This window comes from Ammodytes marinus (assembly GCF_949987685.1).
Source record: "Ammodytes marinus genome assembly, chromosome: 14".
Taxonomy (NCBI): Eukaryota; Metazoa; Chordata; class Actinopteri; order Uranoscopiformes; family Ammodytidae; genus Ammodytes; species Ammodytes marinus.
Genome location: NC_137218.1, coordinates 3,042,182 through 3,061,392, shown reverse-complemented (window position 1 = coordinate 3,061,392; position 19,211 = coordinate 3,042,182). Strand labels below are relative to the sequence as shown.

At 39.8% G+C, this 19,211-nt stretch overlaps 1 protein-coding gene across 3 annotated transcripts in view; it reads right to left on the bottom strand.

Moving 5' to 3' along the window:
* The window catches only part of ttc3 (tetratricopeptide repeat domain 3), a 55,457-nt gene that overhangs the window by 5,375 nt on the left and 30,871 nt on the right, over window positions 1-19,211 (bottom strand). For all 3 annotated transcript variants that reach the window (XM_080041357.1, XM_080041359.1, XM_080041358.1), the window contains 20 exons: window positions 18,887-19,023; window positions 17,242-17,562; window positions 16,560-16,835; window positions 16,036-16,085; window positions 15,338-15,382; window positions 14,803-14,885; window positions 14,199-14,354; window positions 12,968-13,556; window positions 10,501-10,569; window positions 9,492-9,641; window positions 8,900-9,039; window positions 8,304-8,372; window positions 7,575-7,671; window positions 6,711-6,814; window positions 5,685-5,772; window positions 4,908-5,003; window positions 3,745-3,989; window positions 2,750-2,864; window positions 1,412-1,525; window positions 722-814 (listed from right to left, as the gene is read on the bottom strand). In XM_080041357.1, coding sequence (XP_079897483.1) covers window positions 722-814; window positions 1,412-1,525; window positions 2,750-2,864; window positions 3,745-3,989; window positions 4,908-5,003; window positions 5,685-5,772; window positions 6,711-6,814; window positions 7,575-7,671; window positions 8,304-8,372; window positions 8,900-9,039; window positions 9,492-9,641; window positions 10,501-10,569; window positions 12,968-13,556; window positions 14,199-14,354; window positions 14,803-14,885; window positions 15,338-15,382; window positions 16,036-16,085; window positions 16,560-16,835; window positions 17,242-17,562; window positions 18,887-19,023 — 3,037 coding nt within the window. The remainder of the gene's footprint in view (window positions 1-721; window positions 815-1,411; window positions 1,526-2,749; window positions 2,865-3,744; window positions 3,990-4,907; window positions 5,004-5,684; window positions 5,773-6,710; window positions 6,815-7,574; window positions 7,672-8,303; window positions 8,373-8,899; window positions 9,040-9,491; window positions 9,642-10,500; window positions 10,570-12,967; window positions 13,557-14,198; window positions 14,355-14,802; window positions 14,886-15,337; window positions 15,383-16,035; window positions 16,086-16,559; window positions 16,836-17,241; window positions 17,563-18,886; window positions 19,024-19,211) is intronic.

Genomic DNA, 19,211 nt, shown 5'->3' with positions numbered 1-19,211 from the left:
ACAATAAAAATATACAATTTTTTTGGAGAAGCACAGAGCCAAGTGTGGAGCAGACTGCTGTGCTCGCTAGGGTAAGAGGAAGACGTGCTGGATCGCCAAAATAAGAGAAAGAGTTTCCCGAAAATCTACATATTTTTTTGTGATGTGATTCGTGTCAGGTTGCTCTATAGCAGTTTTTAACAAGAAATTAAGACCAGAAAAGTAGTATAATAGGAGATCTTTAACTATAACTCCATCCACTTATCAGTCGAATAATCTTAAGTTTTTCTTAAAACCTTCATGTCAATAAAGCCGGTGAAAGTGCGATTCCATCCAACTGACTTTAATAAATACACTGATTAAGACAATGAGAGGACGGAGGTTAGAAATAACTAATAAAGAAATGTTTAAAAAGGTGCTACAAGGGGGCGCCTTTAGCTCAGTTGGTAGGGCGTCCCCCTCCCAGGCCCAGCAGCGGACCTGGGTTCGTTTCCAGACATTGTTTTGTACACATTCACCCAATCACACACACATTCACACACCGATAGCAGCAGCAACCACGCAGGGTGCAAGTTAACTATCGGGAGCAATTCGGGGTTCAATGTCTTGCCCAAGGACACTTGGACATGTGGCGGGGGATCGAACCACCGACCCTGTAACCCAGTGGCCGACTGCCCTACCGCTTCGCCACAGCCGCCCCCAAAAGATAAAGATAGATGAGCAGTTTCATTCTGTGTCTCACCTTGTTGTGAAAGCCGTGTCTACAGCCCAGAACACAGATGTCGTCTGGACTCATCTCGTCATGACAGATGATACAGGGATCCTCCTTGTTCAACTGGAACACACACACACAATTATTTACTGATTAAGAATATGGAGTTAAACATGTTAGACGTGTGGCTCTCCTCCCATAATAAAACAGCACAAAAATCACAAAACAAAAAACTATTTTATTTTGGCTCTCTCTCTCTCTCTCTCTCTCTCTCTCTCTCTCTCTTTCGAATTCCAAATCAGTCTTTATTCTTTATGTACGATGTTCTTATATATTTTGTAAAGCACATTGTAACCCTGGTTTTGAAAAGGGGCTGTAGAACAATACGGTTAATTTATTATGGAAATCTGACATGGTCTTATATATCTTATAATTCTACTCACAGCATCAGAGAGAGAGACAGATAGAGAGACGGAGAGCGAGAGAGAGAGAGAGAGAGACAGAGAGAGAGAGAGAGAGAGCTAGAGAGAGACAGAGAGAGAGAGACAGAGAGCGAGAGAGAGACAAAGCGACAGAGAGAGAGAGAGAGAGAGAGAGAGAGAGAGAGAGAGAGAGAGAGAGACAGAGAGCGAGAGAGAGACAGAGAGAGAGAGAGACAGAGAGACACACACACACACACACACACACACACACACACACACACAGGACTATAATACTCACAGGATCAGTGTGCCTGGTCGCTCCCTGTGTGTGCCAGACGGGAGGAGGAGGAGTGGAGCGCTGAGCCGGGCTCCCTCCACCAACACTGGACCTGGAAACAGAACCCTGTCTCTCCTGAGGGGAGGGAGGGAGGGAGAGAGGGAGAGAGAGAGGGAGTGAGAGAGAGAGGGAGAGGGAGGGAGACAGACACAGAGAGAGAGAGAGAGAGAGAGAGAGAGAGAGGGAGGGAGGGAGGGAGGGAGAGAGACAGACACAGAGAGAGAGAGAGAGAGAGAGAGAGAGGGAGGGAGGGAAGGAGAGAGAGAGAGGGAGAGGGAGGGAGAGAGAGAGACAGAGAGAGACAGACACCATTTAGGTCAGAATTAAATAATATTTGAGGAAAAACATTTTTAGATTCCATAACAGCATTCCAATTTATTTTTATTTTTAGAGAGTTAAAGCCCTTTCACACCGCACAGATTTCCATCCGACCAAAAAATTAGACCTTAACACTGCTGAAAATTCACACAGCTGAAAAAATATCTTGATGGACAAAAGAAGGCTTGTTTTGTTGCTGGAACTTGGCACACTCATAAAACCTAAACTCAGGGACAACTTCTTTCCCAAAGCTGTCACCATATTGAACTCTAATTTGCACTAATAGAACTGCACTGACGCACATATTTCCACTACACCACCAGACACATCCTACCTCTATCGTTCTATGTTTTTGTTGCTTGTCTTTCTGATGTTGGTTTATAAAGCACTAAATGGTTTAGGGCCAAAATATATTACTGATCTGCTGATAAGTTATGAGCCGTCCAGAGCCCTTAGGTCGTCTGGGACAGGTCTACTTACAGTCCCTAGAGTTAGGACTAAACAAGGAGAAGCAGCTTTTAGTTTTTATGCACCAACAATCTGGAACAAACTCCCAGAGAACTTGAGGTCTGCTGCAACTCTCAGTTCTTTTAAATCGAGTCTGAAGACTTTTTTGTTTCCATTTTAACTTGCAATTTTCATTTTATTTGCTTCTTTTATTATGTTTTTAAATCGAGTTTTAATTTTAATTTTATTTTTATTTGCTTCTTTTATTTGCTTTTAAATGTTTTATAATGTGTTTTATGTATTCTAATCTTGCCCCTGTAAAGCACTTTGAGTGGCCTTGTGTCTGAATTGGGCTATAGAAATAAACTTGCCTTGCGGTTCTTTAGTGTGTATTTAAACTTTTTTTTATTGTGACACTGTGATAACTGTATTCGATTTTAAGGAGCTGCTCTCTGAATCTCATTGTACTGTGTATAACAACAATTAAAGCTTTCTATTCTATTCTATTCTAAAGTTTAAAGTGTGTAAGTTCACCTGCTGGTCCAGGATGAGCATGGTGACTCCTCCCACCATGTCCTGTAGAGTCATGTTACTGAGAGAACCTCCAGTGGACGACCGCAGCGACGCCACAAAACGCATCAAGTCAGACCTGAAACACAGACAGACAGAGACAGACAGACAGACAGACAGACAGACAGACAGACAGACAGACAGACAGACAGACAGAAAGAGGCACAGACAGACAGAGAGAGAGAGAGAGACACAGAAGGACACAGAGAGAGAGAGACAGACAGACAGACACAGAGACAGACAGACAGAGACACAGACAGACAGACACACACGCAGACACAGAGACAGACAGACACACACAGACACAGACAGACAGAGACACAGACAGGAAAATGTAGGGTTAGACAGTGAGACCATAAACACTCTTTCTGCCTTTCCTCAGGCTAGGATGAACCGATTTCTAAAATATTTGCACATTTATACTTCATAGGATCTCAGAGTTCAATACACCTTCATATTTCCACCGGTGAAGTAGGTATTTAAGTTTATTAATAGGGTGAGTGGGTGGGTGAGTGAGTGAGTGTGTGAGTGTTACCTGGAATAGTCTGGGATTTCTAAAATGTTTGCACAATTATACTAGTGAGTGAGTGAGTGAGTGAGAGTGAGTGAGTGAGTGAGTGAGTGAGTGAGTGAGTGAGTGAGTGAGTGAGTGAGTGAGTGAGTGAGTGAGTGAGTGAGTGAGTGAGTGAGTGAGTGAGTGAGTGTTTCTGTGTGAGTGAGTGAGTGAGTGAGTGTGTGAGTGAGTGTTTCTGTGTGAGTGAGTGAGTGAGTGAGTGAGTGAGTGAGTGAGTGAGTGAGTGAGTGAGTGAGTGTGTGTGTGAGTGAGTGTTTCTGTGTGAGTGAGTGAGTGAGTGTGTGTGTGAGTGAGTGTTTCTGTGTGAGTGAGTGAGTGAGTGAGTGAGTGAGTGAGTGAGTGAGTGAGTGACTGAGTGAGTGAGTGAGTGAGACTTGATTATTACCTCGAATAGTCTGGGAACATGGCTGACAGGCGTTCCATAGCTTTATCGAACACGGTGTTGCCATGGTGAGGTTCGGGCGTCCTCATTGGTTGTTTCTGGGGTTCGAGCGATCTGGTTGGCTGTTTGAGGGTCTGAGGAGGCGGGGTTTCAAGCAGAGGGGAGCGACGGGGGGAGGAGCTAGAGGGTGGGGGGAGGAACTCTCTGGCCGCTGCTGTTGCGGCTGCTGCTGCTACTACTACAACAGGCTGAAATGGTAAAGGGACATTTTGATTTTTATTACATTTATTTCAGACATATCAAATAATATCTTTAATATTTTTTTTTCTTTTTCATTTATACATGTTTTGTTTTTTTTGTGTGTGTGTGCGCGCTTGTGTGCTGATCTGCTAATATTAATATGTAAATGTATTTTGGGTGTGGCTCTATATAAGCCTGTACAGGTTTCTGCCACACCCACACATGTATTTTAAATTTTTTTTACTACATGTTTTTTTAAATATATTTTGTATGTGAAAAAAAAAAAAAAAATATATATATATATCTAAAACAATTCAAACATATCAAAAATTAAAATAAAATTAAAAGCAAATGAAAATTCAATAAACAGAAACGATGTTCAAATTGTTTCACCAAAAAAGAAAAAGCAGTATATTCCATTGATATGCCCAGATAAAGGAGTTCTAGGAAGAAGTAGAAAATGTCATTAATCATGCCCCTTTTTCCACAGCTCAATAATTAATTAATATTCATTCAATTAACTTCTTGTAAACATTTGATATTTGCTGATGTCAGGGTTACTACCGTTTTTTGGAAAGTTTTTTTAACCTTTATTTCTACAGGTAAATCCCATTGAGACCGAAGACTCTTTTGCAAGGGAGACCTGTTTTCCTTTTCCCACGTTACCATTCACACACGCATTCATACACCGATAGCAGCAGGCTAACTATCGACATTCACACGAGGCAAGGTGGGTGAAGTGTCTTGCCCAAGGACACAACAACTATGACACAGGTGGCAGGGGCGGGGATCGAACCTCCGACCCTTTGATCATCGGCCGACCCGCTCTACCAACTGAGCCACAGTTATATTATGCTTTTGCTTCATTGGATTTAGACTTTTTATTATATATAAATAAATTAAAGGCGAATTATAAAACATCTCACCGCTGCGGCTGGTTCAGGTCTGTTCACAGCAACCGGAGGAAACTCACTGATTCTCCGTCCGGTTTTCACCTGATTGCTTTGCTCCATGAACAGAGACTGAAGGGGGAAAAATCACAGAGAAAATCAGTTAAAAATAAAGTCTTTTCTCAGATGGTTTATAGCCTCTAAAAAAATGATCTAGAACTGTAAGAAACACATGAAAAAAAAAGAAAAAAAAATTATTGTAATTTTTTTTGACATTTCTGACTTTGCTGTACTAGCTATTTAAAGGCCTACTTCACCGGTTTGAATATGAAGGTGTATTGAATTCTGATTAGTATATCCTATTTAGTATAAATGTGCAAAAAAAATTAAAATCGGTTCATCCTAGCCTGAGAAAAGGCAGAAAGAGTGTTTTTTTTAACCCTATATTTCTCTTTCTCGTGACATCACAGAAAGAGAAATATAGGGTTAAAAAAAAAACGTACTTTGTAAATATTACTGTGATGTCACAGTAAAAGACATCACAGTAATATTTACAAAGTAAGTTTAAATTTAAAAAGAAATTGCACATTTATACTACATAGGATCTCAAAATTCAATACACCTTCATATTCAAACCGGTGAAGTAGGCCTTTAACGTTCTCATGTTTTTCATTTTTTTTGTATCATCATCATCATCATCATTGTAGTGATTCAGTTTACCTTGAAAGACACTCAAACCCCCTTCACAGCACAAACCCAATAATGTATTATGTTTATAAGTATCATCATCATTTCAGTGATTGAGTTTTCTACCTCGGTGGTGGAGATTTTCTTCTCTATATCTTGGATGTTTGCTCTGCATGAATTCCTGGTCATGTCCATATGCTGGTTAGGGGGAAACCTGGAAGAAATGAATGAAATACATGTTAAATCTCTCATGCCAACTCATTTTAATACATATAGTATAACATGGTAGTCAGTCATTCTCTTATGACATCTATTGCAGCATGTCCGTCCTGGGAGAGGGATCCCTTACTCTGTCGACTCTCCCTGAGATTTCTTAATTTTTTTTTATTCCCGGTAAAGTGTTTTTACTGGGAGTTTTTTCTTAGCCGAGCTAAGGGTGTAAGGGCAGGGTGTCATATTGTATCATATTGTATGAAATGTAAAGCCCACTGAGACAAATGTGTTTGTGATTTTGGGCTATACAAATAAAACTGATTTGATTTTGATTTGGAGAAGGCTTGTTGTAAAAATATTTTTTTTGTCAAAATCTGTGAATATCTCCTCATGATCCACTACCTGTCTGTACTGTGTGTGCGCTGACAAAAAAAATCCCAGTGTTAATACACAGCCTAGACTCTGTAAACTGGTCTGTAAACAAAGGGGGGCCCACTGTAGCTAGCAACATACTAGTTTACAGAGCCTAGGTTGTGTATTAAACCTGGGTTTCTTTTCATCCCACACACAGTACAGACAGGTAGCGGATCACGAGGAGATATTCACTGATTTTGTCAAAAAAGTGATTTTGACAACAAGCGCTCTCCAGAATCACTGACTACACCTTTAACTTTAGCGGTGCTGACTGACTGTCTTTCCAATTACTATCAATCGCTGCCTCTGCCTAAAAAGGTGCAAGACATGGACAGATCTTGCTTCAAAAGATATTTCAGATTTAAAATAAAAAATGTTTTTGTTGTCTTGCTGTCTTTTTTCCTGTTTTGTGGAGTGGTGTGTCTCATATTTACCTCATGTAGTATAGACTTAATTTGGTTGAAATAATATGTGTGTGTGTGTGTGTGTGTGTGTGGAGGGTGTGTGTGTGTCCCTCATATTTACCTGTGTGCAAATTCGTCCAGTTTGCTCAGGAATGTCTTGGCAGTTCTCAGGTCTCTGTAGAGGCCGAACAAACTCTGGTCTCTGACAGACTCCACCACCGACAACTAGAGGGAGAGAAGCATGGAAAGTTAATGGACAATATGCCCACAGTAAAAACAACTAGGGATGTCCAATTTAAAAAAACAGAAATCCGACCAATAACCAACGCTCATTAACTGATTATTATTATTTCCATCTAGACTGCCACGTGTGTGAAAGAGAGAGAAAGAGAGAGAGTGTGTGTCTGTGTGTGAGTGTGCGAGTGAGTGAGTGAGTGTGTGTCTGTGTGTGTGAGTGAGTGAGTGAGTGAGTGAACATATGGAAAAATTAACAAACAAGCTGAACAAAGGATTTTTTTTTTATTATTATTATTTTTTGGGGTTTTTGTTGTTGCTGTCTTGTCTCTGCTAGCTTGTCCTGTCCCAAATGTGTTGATGTAGTCTTGCCCCACACACACAATGGTGTTTCTGTCTCTCACTGTTGTGTCATGTACCGCATCACTTAATAATAATAAAAAAAAAAGGTCCAAACCATTTTGAAAAACATAAATTCGACCAATAACCAACTTAACCAATTATCAAAAGTTAACCTACAAGATTTGCATCTAGACTGCCGTGTGTGTGTGTGTGTGTGTGTGTGTGTGTGTGTGTGTGTGAGTGAGTGAGTGAGTGAGTGAGTGAGTGAGTGAGTGAGTGAGTGAGTGAGTGAGTGAGTGAGTGAGTGAGTGAGTGAGTGAGTGAGTGAGTGAGTGAGTGAGTGAGTGAGTGAGTGAGTGAGTGCATGAGTCCGTGAGTGAGTGAGTGAGAGAGAGAGATTTTGACGTACCTGAGCTACCAGAGATCTCCGGGTTGTCGCGGTGAACTTGACTTTACAGCGTTTGATCTCATCGTCAAGGCTCATCTTCTCTGCAGCGGACTGGTTACTGGAAGAAACAAAATAAACACGGTAATAAAATGGCTTGGTGAGCTCTGTGTGCCCGTACATAAATATTATGGCGGATGGGAACATGGGATAGATTTTTGCCTTTTTCTTTTTCTAGGATTAAATAAGTGTATACTTCTTCCTGCTCCTTTTCAGGCATATCTCAGCAATACAGATAATTTTTTTTTTTTGTGAAAACATAATTTGTTTATTGTATTTCCATGCTTTTCACTTTGTTTTGTATGTTTGATATGTCTGAAATAAATTGAATCAAATCAAATCAAATCAAATTCGTTGTAATTTTTATTTTATTTCTGTTTGTTTTTTTGTATATTGTGATGGTGCAGGTTATTGTTTGTTTGTGTTGTGAAATTGAATTTGAATTGAATTTTTTATTTTATTTCAGACATATCAAAAGCATAAAAATACAATAAACAAAATGTATGTTTAAATGACTTCACAAAAAGAAAAAAAAAGAAAAAAATTATCTGTATTGATATGATATGCCTGAAAAGGAGCAGGAAGAAGTATAAACTTATTTAATCCTACCCCTTTTCCATAGTAAAAAAAAATAAAAATATTTATTATATTATAATTAATAAAATGGTTTGGGCCGTTTTTTTTCTTCCTCACCTCCGCTCCAGAAAGTCTCTTGACTTTGTCTCGTAGCTGCTTTTCTTCTCTCCGATGTCCTGGGTCAAACTGCACACACACACAAAAACCACAGATGTCATTTACATGTAAAGGCCAGGACACACCAGTCTGACTACCCAAAAAGGTGACTGCCGATTCAGGGAGCTCCAGTCTTCCCGTCGCGGCCGAAAAAGTGCAAAGAACACACCAAAACGACTGCTGATTTTCCGTACGCTCTGCGCTTGCGCGGGACGTAATGTCTCCATAACAGCAGGCGGCGCTAATCTGTATTGTGGTCCGAAAAAATACGGAAGCCGGAAATGATGGGACGGCTCTCTAGAGCATACACATAGATAGAAATACGTATTTATATTTATGGACCATAAAGAGCACCATTTTTAGCAGAGAGTGTCGAGCATGGTGTCGAGCAGTCAACAAGGGTTGAAGCATGTGAGTACTCGCTGAACGGAGGGGAGAGGAGAGGAGAGGAGAGGAGAGGAGAGGAGAGGAGAGGAGAGGAGAGGAGAGGAGAGGAGAGGAGAGGAGAGGAGAGGAGTAGAAAGAACACAAACGGCAGCAGTAAAGTCTTTGCGTACCTGGCGTGTTGCTGCAGCAGCGTCTCCAGCTCCTGCTTCAGGCCTCTCAGCACTTCCTGGTTGTTCCTCTTTTCTCTCTGGTCGTTCTTCACTTCCTCCTCCAGCTTCTGCTGAAACAACACAAGCTCCGTGTTCGTCACCTGGCAATAAGAAACATATATTAGATTATTAGATGATTTAGTATTGGTCACCTTCACAATAGACGAAAACCAATGACCCATTCATTTTCGGCTCCTCATTTTAGACCTATTAAGACCATTTAAAAAAAAATATCTAACCGTCTAAAATGACAAAAAAAAAAACTTTACTAACTAATTTTTTTCTTTAAGAAACATTTAAAAGCTTACACGCTTGGCTGGAACTGCGAGTCACTGCCTTTACTCAGGAATTCCAAAATAATTAATAAATAATTAATTAATTTGCATTTTTTCTCAGCCTCTGTAGCACATAGAAATGTGAATAGAACCCTTTTGACACGTTGCATCTGTCTATATATGGGTTTAATAATTGGTTGGTTAATCATATGTGTTTGCCTGTGTGTGTGTTGTGTGTGCATGTGTGTGTGTGCGCGTCAATGTCTGTCCCTCCCTACCTGTATGTTTGCATTGATCTTCTGCAGGTCTTCCTCCAGCTGAGCGATTTCTTCCCTCAGCTTTGAGTTCATTCTGCTTCCGCCATTTTGGATTTCCTGGATCTGATTCTCCATCCACAAGTTGCTTCTCTGCTCCAAGCTGATGCCGCCCTGCAAGGATTAAAAAAGGCAACACAATAATAATAATTAATAATAATTGATAGGTTTTATATAGCGCTTTATTGCCTAGGCACTCAAAGACGCTTTACAGGGTTCCTGGTTCAATTCATTCACACACAGTCATACCGGTGGTGGTAAACTACCATAGTAGCCACAGCTGCCCTGGGGCAGACTGACGGAAGCGTGGCTGCCATTCAGCGCCAACGGCCCCTCCGACCACCACCTCAAACATACAGCAATCATACACATTCACACAAGGCAAGGTGGGTGAAGTGTCTTGCCCAAGGACACAACAACCATGACACAGGTGGCCGGGCGGGGATCGAACCGCCAACCCTTGGATCGTTGGCCAACCCGCTTAACCACCTGAGCCACGGTTTCCCGACAAACGGTCAAAAACTACTTAACCACAAACACACACACACACACACACACACACACACACACACACACACACACACACACACACACACACACACACACACACACACACACACACACACACACACACACACACACACACACACACACACACACACACACACACACACACACACACACACACACACACACACACACACACACACACACATTAAAGAATAATACAATGCCATAAAAAACTCAAATACTACCTAACCACACAACAGACCGCTATTGACATTTATTTAATGTTAATTCATTGTAACGTAACAGCATTTTCAAATTCATAACCATCCCCTATTGATGATTCTTGTTCTCTATCCAGTCCACTGTATAGTTTTTTTTGTACAGAAAACCTGATGCAAAAAAACTTCCAATTGCAAAAATCAAAAACAAAATCTATTTTGTGATTTTTGGTCCCGAGACTCACCGGGGATCTTTCAAAGCGTTCATAATGTTCAGTGTTCACCGTTACGCTCCTCATGGCCACCGCACACGTCTGGAAGGAAAAGGACAAGAGACTTTAGAACTAGAACATGATTCAGCTTTTACATGGAGTTCCAGTGTTTACCCAGTTTATCCAGTGTGAGAGAGAGCAGTGAGAGGTGACAGTGGCAGGGGACGGAAATATATTTATTTTCTATTCTTTATGTCGACCGGTATTTGTAAGTTGCCCTACATGAAAATATTTTTTTTTTAATGAAAATAAGACTGGCTAGATTAGAGGGGCCCTTGTGGTGTAGTGGTTAATCTTAAACATTTTTATTTATTTTTTTAAACCAAGCTTGAATAATAGCAAGTACAAACCACAGAAATAAAAATTAAATGTTATTCTTAAAGGGACACTGTGTAACATTTTAAGTAATTCATTAGCTAGAATCAATATCCTCATTCATAAATATGTCCTCATTGGTGTAAAATCACCTCTGCCAATAATCTGAATTATCTTCCTGAGCGGAGAATTACAAATATTAATATTACATTTTGTACATTGAGCAGGCAAGTGTTATGTAGGCGTCCATGTTTTCGGAATGTCATCAGGTGCATTGTTTAAAATTTAGAATTGTTCTTGTCCTTGAAGGCCCACTGTAGCTTCTGTTATTATTCAAAAGGGTTGGGGTTACCCAGGGAGCGTTGCATTCTAGAACTTTATAGATGATGTCATATTACACAGTGCACCTTTAAGGACGATCTGCTTTTGTAAGTTGCCCTACATGAAAAGAAAAACGTTTTAATGTAAAAAAAAAAAAGACTGGCTGCTCTTACCGCCTTCATCGTTTTGTTTATTAATTGATTTAAAACGTCTGTAGTTTTGGCTGGTTTCATAAATAAAACAGTGACTACCAAACTGAGGCGATGCTGCTTTCATACATAAAACCATTTTATTTGTATTTTTCCAACTTAAATGTCACCCCGACGAAATATTTTGTTTGTAAGTAGCCATGCATGACAAGAATTTTTTTTTAATGAAAATAGGACTGGCTTGATTGCTAACAAGTACAGACTACAGAGGTTAATAATGAGGGTACACAACCAAGTCCTACCAACCTACTTACATGTTCTATTTTCTTGTGGATAACATAAGAAGTCAATGTAGTTTTGTCTGGTTTCACAATTAAAACAGTGCCTACCTGAGTGATATCATTTACTAGAACAGAACAGGGGTGATGCTGCTTTCATGACATGTCTGAGCAAGTTTCAAAGTTACTTTGAGAGGGCGGGGCATAAGAGTACTTTCTGAATTGAGGAGATATTTTTCTTGGACACTACTATACTGAGGTTGCGTTCCGAATCGCATACTTTCTACTATATAGTATGTAGAAAAAAGATTTAGGATGTCCCGATTCTTGTGGCCAGATTTAGGATGGTTAGAATACCCGGATGGTCTACTTCATGCGGCCAAGATTGTTAGTGTTGAAAAGTGCATCCTATTTGGGCGATTCTGACCCACAATCCAGTGCGCACGTGAAGTGACGTAACATCGACGAAGCCTATAGGTCCATGTTATGAAAACAAACGGGGATGCGACGGATATAAAAGCAAGAGGCAAGATCAAGGCGCAATGTTATGATGAAATAAGAGAGAAAAGTACGTCCCAATAGTATGCCTACTGCATCCTAACTAGATTCTTTTTATTGTCAGATGTAGTATGTAGAATAGAAAAAAGAAAGAGTATGCGATTCGGAACGCAACCTAAATATTTATTTCTTTATATTTAGAATTAATATAGAATAAAAAAAATATATTTTATTATTATCTTTTTATTAAGGGCACTGTATAACGCATATAAGGGACATGTCATTTATGATCATTAGAGAAAAAATGTGGCTGTTTCAGAAATATTTAAAAGTTCCTCGTAGCACCTTTTAAAGGGCACTGTAAAAGGAATACAGAGATGAAACACTGTTGATTTTAAAAAGCCGGTGAAATAGCTAGCGTTGACCTGAATTCTGCATGTACATGTTAGTATGAAAGAAGACATGTTATGGAAGCAAAATAGACAAATTTATTTAAAAAAAATCATATTTTTGACTGCATTGTCAGGCCTTTAAAGTCATAGTATTGCTTCCTGGCATTTTATTCTATCGTAGCACCTTTGAGGGCACTGTATAAAATGAATATAGAAGTGAAACACTGTTGATTTTTAAAAAAGCTGGAAAAATTGCTGGCATTTCATTTTACCTGTACTTATTTTTATTTCTTTTTGCTTATATTTTAATGGGTTTTTCTTTTTTTTTATACAGACAAAAATACAAAATAAGTAGACATATACAATACACACACAACCCCCACCCCCAACCCCCCCCCCTCCCTCACACAGACAGACAATACAAAAAAAAAAATTAAATAAGCAAATAAGACGAGATGATTAAGAAAATAGGCTATAAATATTTTACCTGTACTTCTGCATGCTTCTTCGATATCCAGTTCTCTGCTTCCGAACTCGAATCTTGATCCAAAAGTGAATCAAAATCCACATATTCTTCATCCGCTCTGTAGATATCCAACTCCTCACTGCCACTGCCGCCGCTCCCCCCTTCACCGCCACCCCCATTGTGTCTCCACGTGGGGAAAAAGGGATTCTTCGGAGGGGTGGGCACTGCACTAAATAAATAGGGGTTAGGCAGCACCGGAAATACCTTAGTTGGCGTCCCGAGAACACCATTACTCAACCCAGAGTTCTGTGCAAAGTCGCTAGAGGAAGAGTTCGTGTCCTCAAAATCGTCCAAATCGTCCAGGCTAGTCCCCCCCCCACCACCACCTCCTCCTCCGTACCCCGCCTGTTGTAAAGATACCGCGTGCTTAGCTAGTCCGATGCAACGGCCCATTTTTATGAATCGCAGGGACTCGAGGAGGAATGTCTCGAAGCCGCCACATTCCTGGATCTTGCGTTGGGCGACCGGGGGGAAGTTGATGAGTTCGCCCACTAGCAAAGCGTCGTCTGCCACGAGAGGGCCGTGCTCATCAAGGATCTGAGCAAAGTAGCTGCAAGGGAGGGATGGGGGGAGGGAGAGGGGGGGAGAGAGAGAGAAAGAGAAAGAATGATTCAGTTAGTAGGAACACAGTGTCAATTAGCAGGAGTCCACTAAAAGCCCTTTCAAGCAAGGATTTTAAAATATTGAACTTGGCTGTAAACCAAAAATCAAGTTAGAAAACAAATAAACACTAAAGAGCTACAGCTTCCTTCACCGAACCTTTTATCCAAAACTTAAGCCTAAATTAATAAATTAATTAATAAATAGATAGATAGATGGATAGATGGATAGATGGATAGATGGATAGATAGATAGATAGATAGATAAATAAAATGCGATCTGCCTTCTTTCTACATGCAAGATCGAGGCTCTGTGTATCGCGATTTTCAGTTTGATACACATATCGTTAGAGCCCTAATTAAACATTGAACTGGCTAAACGTGAGTTGACTTTTATTTTGAAGCAGACAGGAACTGAAATTATACTCCCAAAACATTCACAATAACACATTTCATTTAAGGTGGACCAATACTTGGAGCCTACTAAATACTAATCTGTTTTATTTATGTTAATTCTTTATTGTTTGGTTTTCAATAAAAGAAAAGAGTTCCAAGAAAAAAAAAGGGAAAACATGTGCTTGGCTTGTACTTACTCATACAAACTCTCTTTGGTGGGGTCGGGGTTGTTGTCCAATATCTTTTTATAGTGACTGGAGTGTTTGGTGCTGCTGTATCCCTCCTCAAAGTCCGCCACTCGCTCTCTAAGGTGACTGGGAACCGTGAAGGAATCGCCCGGGTCCAGCCATGATCTGAACGCACACAATGACAACGTTTAAAGGAATACTTCACCCATACGGAACCGGAATTCTATCATTATAAAATCGCTAATATGATATAATGAATGAGGTTTTTCTTCCCTCAGTTCTGCTCTGCAAACTGGTATGTAAAGTTAACAACCATACCAGTTTACAGAGCCTTGGCTGTATATTAACACACAGTACGGACAGGTAGCGGATCATGAGGAGATATTCACTGATTTTGACAAAAAAATTGTTGTTTCGACATCAAGAAGTCTACAGAATAGCTGACTCCACCTTTGAATACATTGTGTGTGTGTGTGTGTGTGTGTGAGTGAGTGAGTGAGTGAGTGAGTGAGTGAGTGAGTGAGTGAGTGAGTGAGTGAGTGAGTGAGTGAGTGAGTGAGTGAGTGAGTGAGTGAGTGAGTGAGTGAGTGAGTGTGTATAGAAGGCGACTTACAAAGCTTCATCTTCTAAATTGTCTTGGTCTATGTCATCTCTTGGCGCTAGACTCCTCGACCCATTTGACCAAAACTGAGCTTTCTGGAAAAAGAAAAATTATTTGAGATTTATTATACACAGGTATAAACAAATACTAAAAAAATAATAAATACAAATAAATAATAAAATTTATAAAAATAATAAAATAAATTCAAACAATAATACAATACAAATGGTAAAAATAAATAATAAAATACAAATAAAAACTAGGGCTGTCAAAATTAACGCCTTAACGCAGGCTGGAATTAATGCATTAATTTTTCCTGGGTGAGCGTATATACCCATGACAAAGGCATTAAGGAAAAACTATATAAAAATAGCATTCTTTGCAATGATGGTCTTGTTTGCTGTGACATGAAATTTATGATTATAAGAAGAAAAATTAGACTGTTTCAGAAATATTTAAAAGTTCCTCATAGCACCTTTAAATAAAAAGGTAAATAAACAAAATTAATAGTATGAAACAACATATAGAACGAAAACAACATCCTCACCCTGTTCTCTCTCGGTCTCTTTCTCCGACTCTTCTTAGGAGAATTCTGGAAAAAAACGAGAAATAATTTTTTTTTAAAGTATGTTGAAAAAGGTAAGTTAAATGACATTTTTGCCCCATACTTAGATAGCTCTATATTTTTGCGAAATACTTATAAAAAAACAGTCAAAAAAAAAAATCTTCTTGTGTACAATTTAGTGTATAATATAAATCTTTTACCGTTATTTTTTTTTATTGATTTATTGTGTTGGAACTTGTTTATTTAACACCTTCTAAAAAAAAGGTACTTAAGATATCTATCCACCCATCCATCCATCTCTCTCTCCAGCCATCCATCCATCCCTCTCTCTCTCCAGCCATCCATCCATCCATCCATCCATCCATCCCTCTCTCCATCCATCCATCCATCAATCCATCCATCCATCCATCCATCCATCCATCCATCCATCCATCCATCCATCCATCTCTCTATCCATCCATCCCTCTCTCCAGCCATCCATCCATCTCTCCATCCATCCATCCCTCTCTCCAGCCATCCATCCATCTCTCCATCCATCCATCCATCCATCTCTCTCTCCATCCATCCATCTAACTAACTATCCATCCATCCCTCTCTCTCCCTCCCTCTCTCTATCCATCCATCTCCCTCCATCTATCCCCGATAATCCAAAATGCTTTGTGTTTTTTCTGAAGACTTACATTTTCATTTTCATTTTCATCAGACTTTTTTAAGACTGAACAATTTCCATCTGAAAAAAAAACAAACCAAAAACTGAAGTCAGACCCAAACATATCGGCAAATGAAATGTCTTTAAAATCAAATATTAAAGCTATAGAGCGTAACTTTTTCATATAATTAATTGTCGGTTACATTCAAAGCCATCGCCAAATGAGTTGACACAAAGTTGATTAAGCCTATTATCAGCTCCCTACAAAACTCTCTCTGTATTTCTCAGTATGGCAGCGTTTACAAACTGTTGTCGCCCCCTGACACTGGTGCAGGAGCTCAGAAAAATCCCAAGAAGCGCAAAAAAATAAATGTTTCAGTTGTTGATTCTACTGCTAAGAAAAAAAAACATGGACGTACAGCAGAAGGTATAAAATCCATGTGCCATCACCGAAGGCTTTACCTCATGTAGATGCTCCCACAGTTGTTGTTGTTATTACTCCTCATAAGTTACGCGCTATAGCTTTAAAATGGAGTTAGAAACACACACACGTACCCATCATATCAAAATACTCATCCAGAATACTGCCACAGGACTCATAGGCGTCTCTATGCTCCTCGAGTGTCCAGATAAACAGTCTCATGTCTTGTGGCGGCGCTTGCTTTAGGAATTCTGTCACAGTCATTCCAATGGTTGAAAACAGCTCCGGCCTAGTGCCTAGCTTCTGTAAAATCACCTCCTGCAAAGGCTCAAAGTTCAGCAGAGAGGCCAAATCCAGCGTCTCAAGGTGTCCCGCGTAGAGGTCGATGAAGGACTTGGCAGCGGACAGGCCTGGAAGAAAGGAAAAATGTAGGTTGGTAAGACTTTAGCATGGAAACGCATACATTTTTTTATGAAGAAATGTTTTGTTCATGTTAAAAAGGAGCTACGAGGAACGTTTAAATATTTCTGAAACAGTCTAATTTTCCCTCTGATGATCTTAAATTACATGTAACAGCAAACGAGACCATCAGGGCAAAGAATTCTATTTTTATACAGTTTTTCTTAATGATAAATGGTAAAAACACTACCGCTTTTGTCCAAAGGGGGTGCAAGAATGAACACAAACAAAAAGTTTCTCGTAGCACCTTTTAATATGAAAAAAAAAATGCTATTAAAATGGATTAAAAATAAATAGTTTGACAGCCCTAATTAATAATAATTTAACATATTGAAAAGCCACATGACAAACTCTTACCAGAGTCGTTGAGCTGACAGGCCCAGCTGTGCAGTTTGGGGTTAATATCCAGACATCCGCTCAGCATCTCGATGAAGACCCGGGCCCACACGCGGTTTTTCCTGTCCAGCAAAAGCTCCACGTTTTGGGCCACGGTGTCCACGCGCTTGCCCCCCCACTGGAGCATTCTCTGGGCTAGCTGGTTCCCCCGCAGTGAGTCCAGTTCGAGCCAGGGCTTGAGGCAAAGCGTGAGGGCTGAAACGTGGAGGTTTTTCTCGGCCGATAGAAGGTCCATGTGCTGGTAGATTTGCAGGAGGACTCGGTCTCTGTACAGCAACCAGGCTGGTGATGGCATGAAGAAGGGGAAAAGAGTTAGTCGCTGTGTTGTAAAAGCCCTACTAACGTCCTCCCTCCTACATACTCAACATGTATATACTACATACTGTCTACTTAACCATCCATTGTGTATGCGAGGTTCGTCGGACTGTTTACACTGAAGTATACAGAAGCAATAAAGAATAAAAAAAAAAAAAAACTTCTGTGCCGTTTGGAAAGACGCAATGCATTGTGGGGCGGTTGAGTAGGAAAAGTAACCTATCGATCCATACACAACATCTCTCTCTCTCTGTACAACAACCGGGAGTTAGTTCTAGACATTTGTGTAAAAGCAATAATAATCTATATATTTTATAGCAACTACCATAACAGAAATGCATCTCAAAGGCTTTATAGTACCGTATGGAAATTACATGCATAGAATCTTTTACATTAAAACAGAAATAAATTATCATTGGAACTGGGAGAGAAACCAGAGTTTAAGGGATATTTCAGCAATTGTATTCTTTGTTAAGGGCCTTTGCAGCATCGACAAACATACACATTTATATCATGCATATGATCTGACAATGTAACCATTTCCATTTTCAGCCTAGGATAGTAGCATGGTATGAATGTTACTGGTGGTCAGTACCAAGTTAATTCACATCAAACCTTACCTACCTTATCTTTATTGGCCGTGTATTCGCTTGTATAGAAGGAATTTCAATTATCAATCCATTCCCTGCCGTTGTTAATACACAGCCTAGGCTCTGTAAACTGGTATGTTGCAAGCTACGGTGGGCCCCCTTTGTTTACATACCAGTATACAGATCCTAGGCTTTGTATTAACATCAGATTTGTATATTTCCAGCACATAAACACAGTACAGACAGGTAGCAGATCATGAGGAGATATTCACTGATTTTGACAAAGGGATTTTGACAACAAGAGCTCTCCAGAAACACTCCCTGCGTTCCAAATCACATTCTTTTTCTTTTTCCTACACTACATACTAAAGTACAGAAGAGTTTTAGTCTTTTTACTACACTACATACTAAAGTACAGAAGAGTTTTAGGGCCACAGACAGGAGAGGGAAAAAAAATCAAATAAAGAAGATCTATTTTCATTATGTCGAGAAATGTCAAGAATAAAGACGAATACTCCAAAATGCTATTGGAGTTAGTGGGGGCATTTATGTATTTTCAGCATACTACAATTGACGTGCATGTATTGGGACATCCTAAATCTATTTCTGGCATACTAAATAGTAGGGAAGTATGGGGATTGGAACGCAGGCATTGACTCCATCTTTAATATGAACAGTAGAGCTGATATTAGCCTCAGTACCTTTGTGTTCACTGTGTGTTGCAGAGTCGTCGTCTTGTTGCAGGATTTCATCGTTGATCGATTGCTTTTCCTGGAACGACTGTTTATGCTGCTGCCTCTTCAACCGGTGCTCCTCCTTCGACTTTAACTTCTTCAAACTGGAAATATTCAAATAAATAAATAAGAAATACATTTATTTATATGGCACCTTTCGACACACACACACACACACACACACACACACACACACACACACAGTAACTGTTATCTAAACCAGCGATTGTCAATCCTAAGGGCTCCAAGAATAATAAAAAAAAAAAGGTAACCGTAAAGGCCTTTGCACACC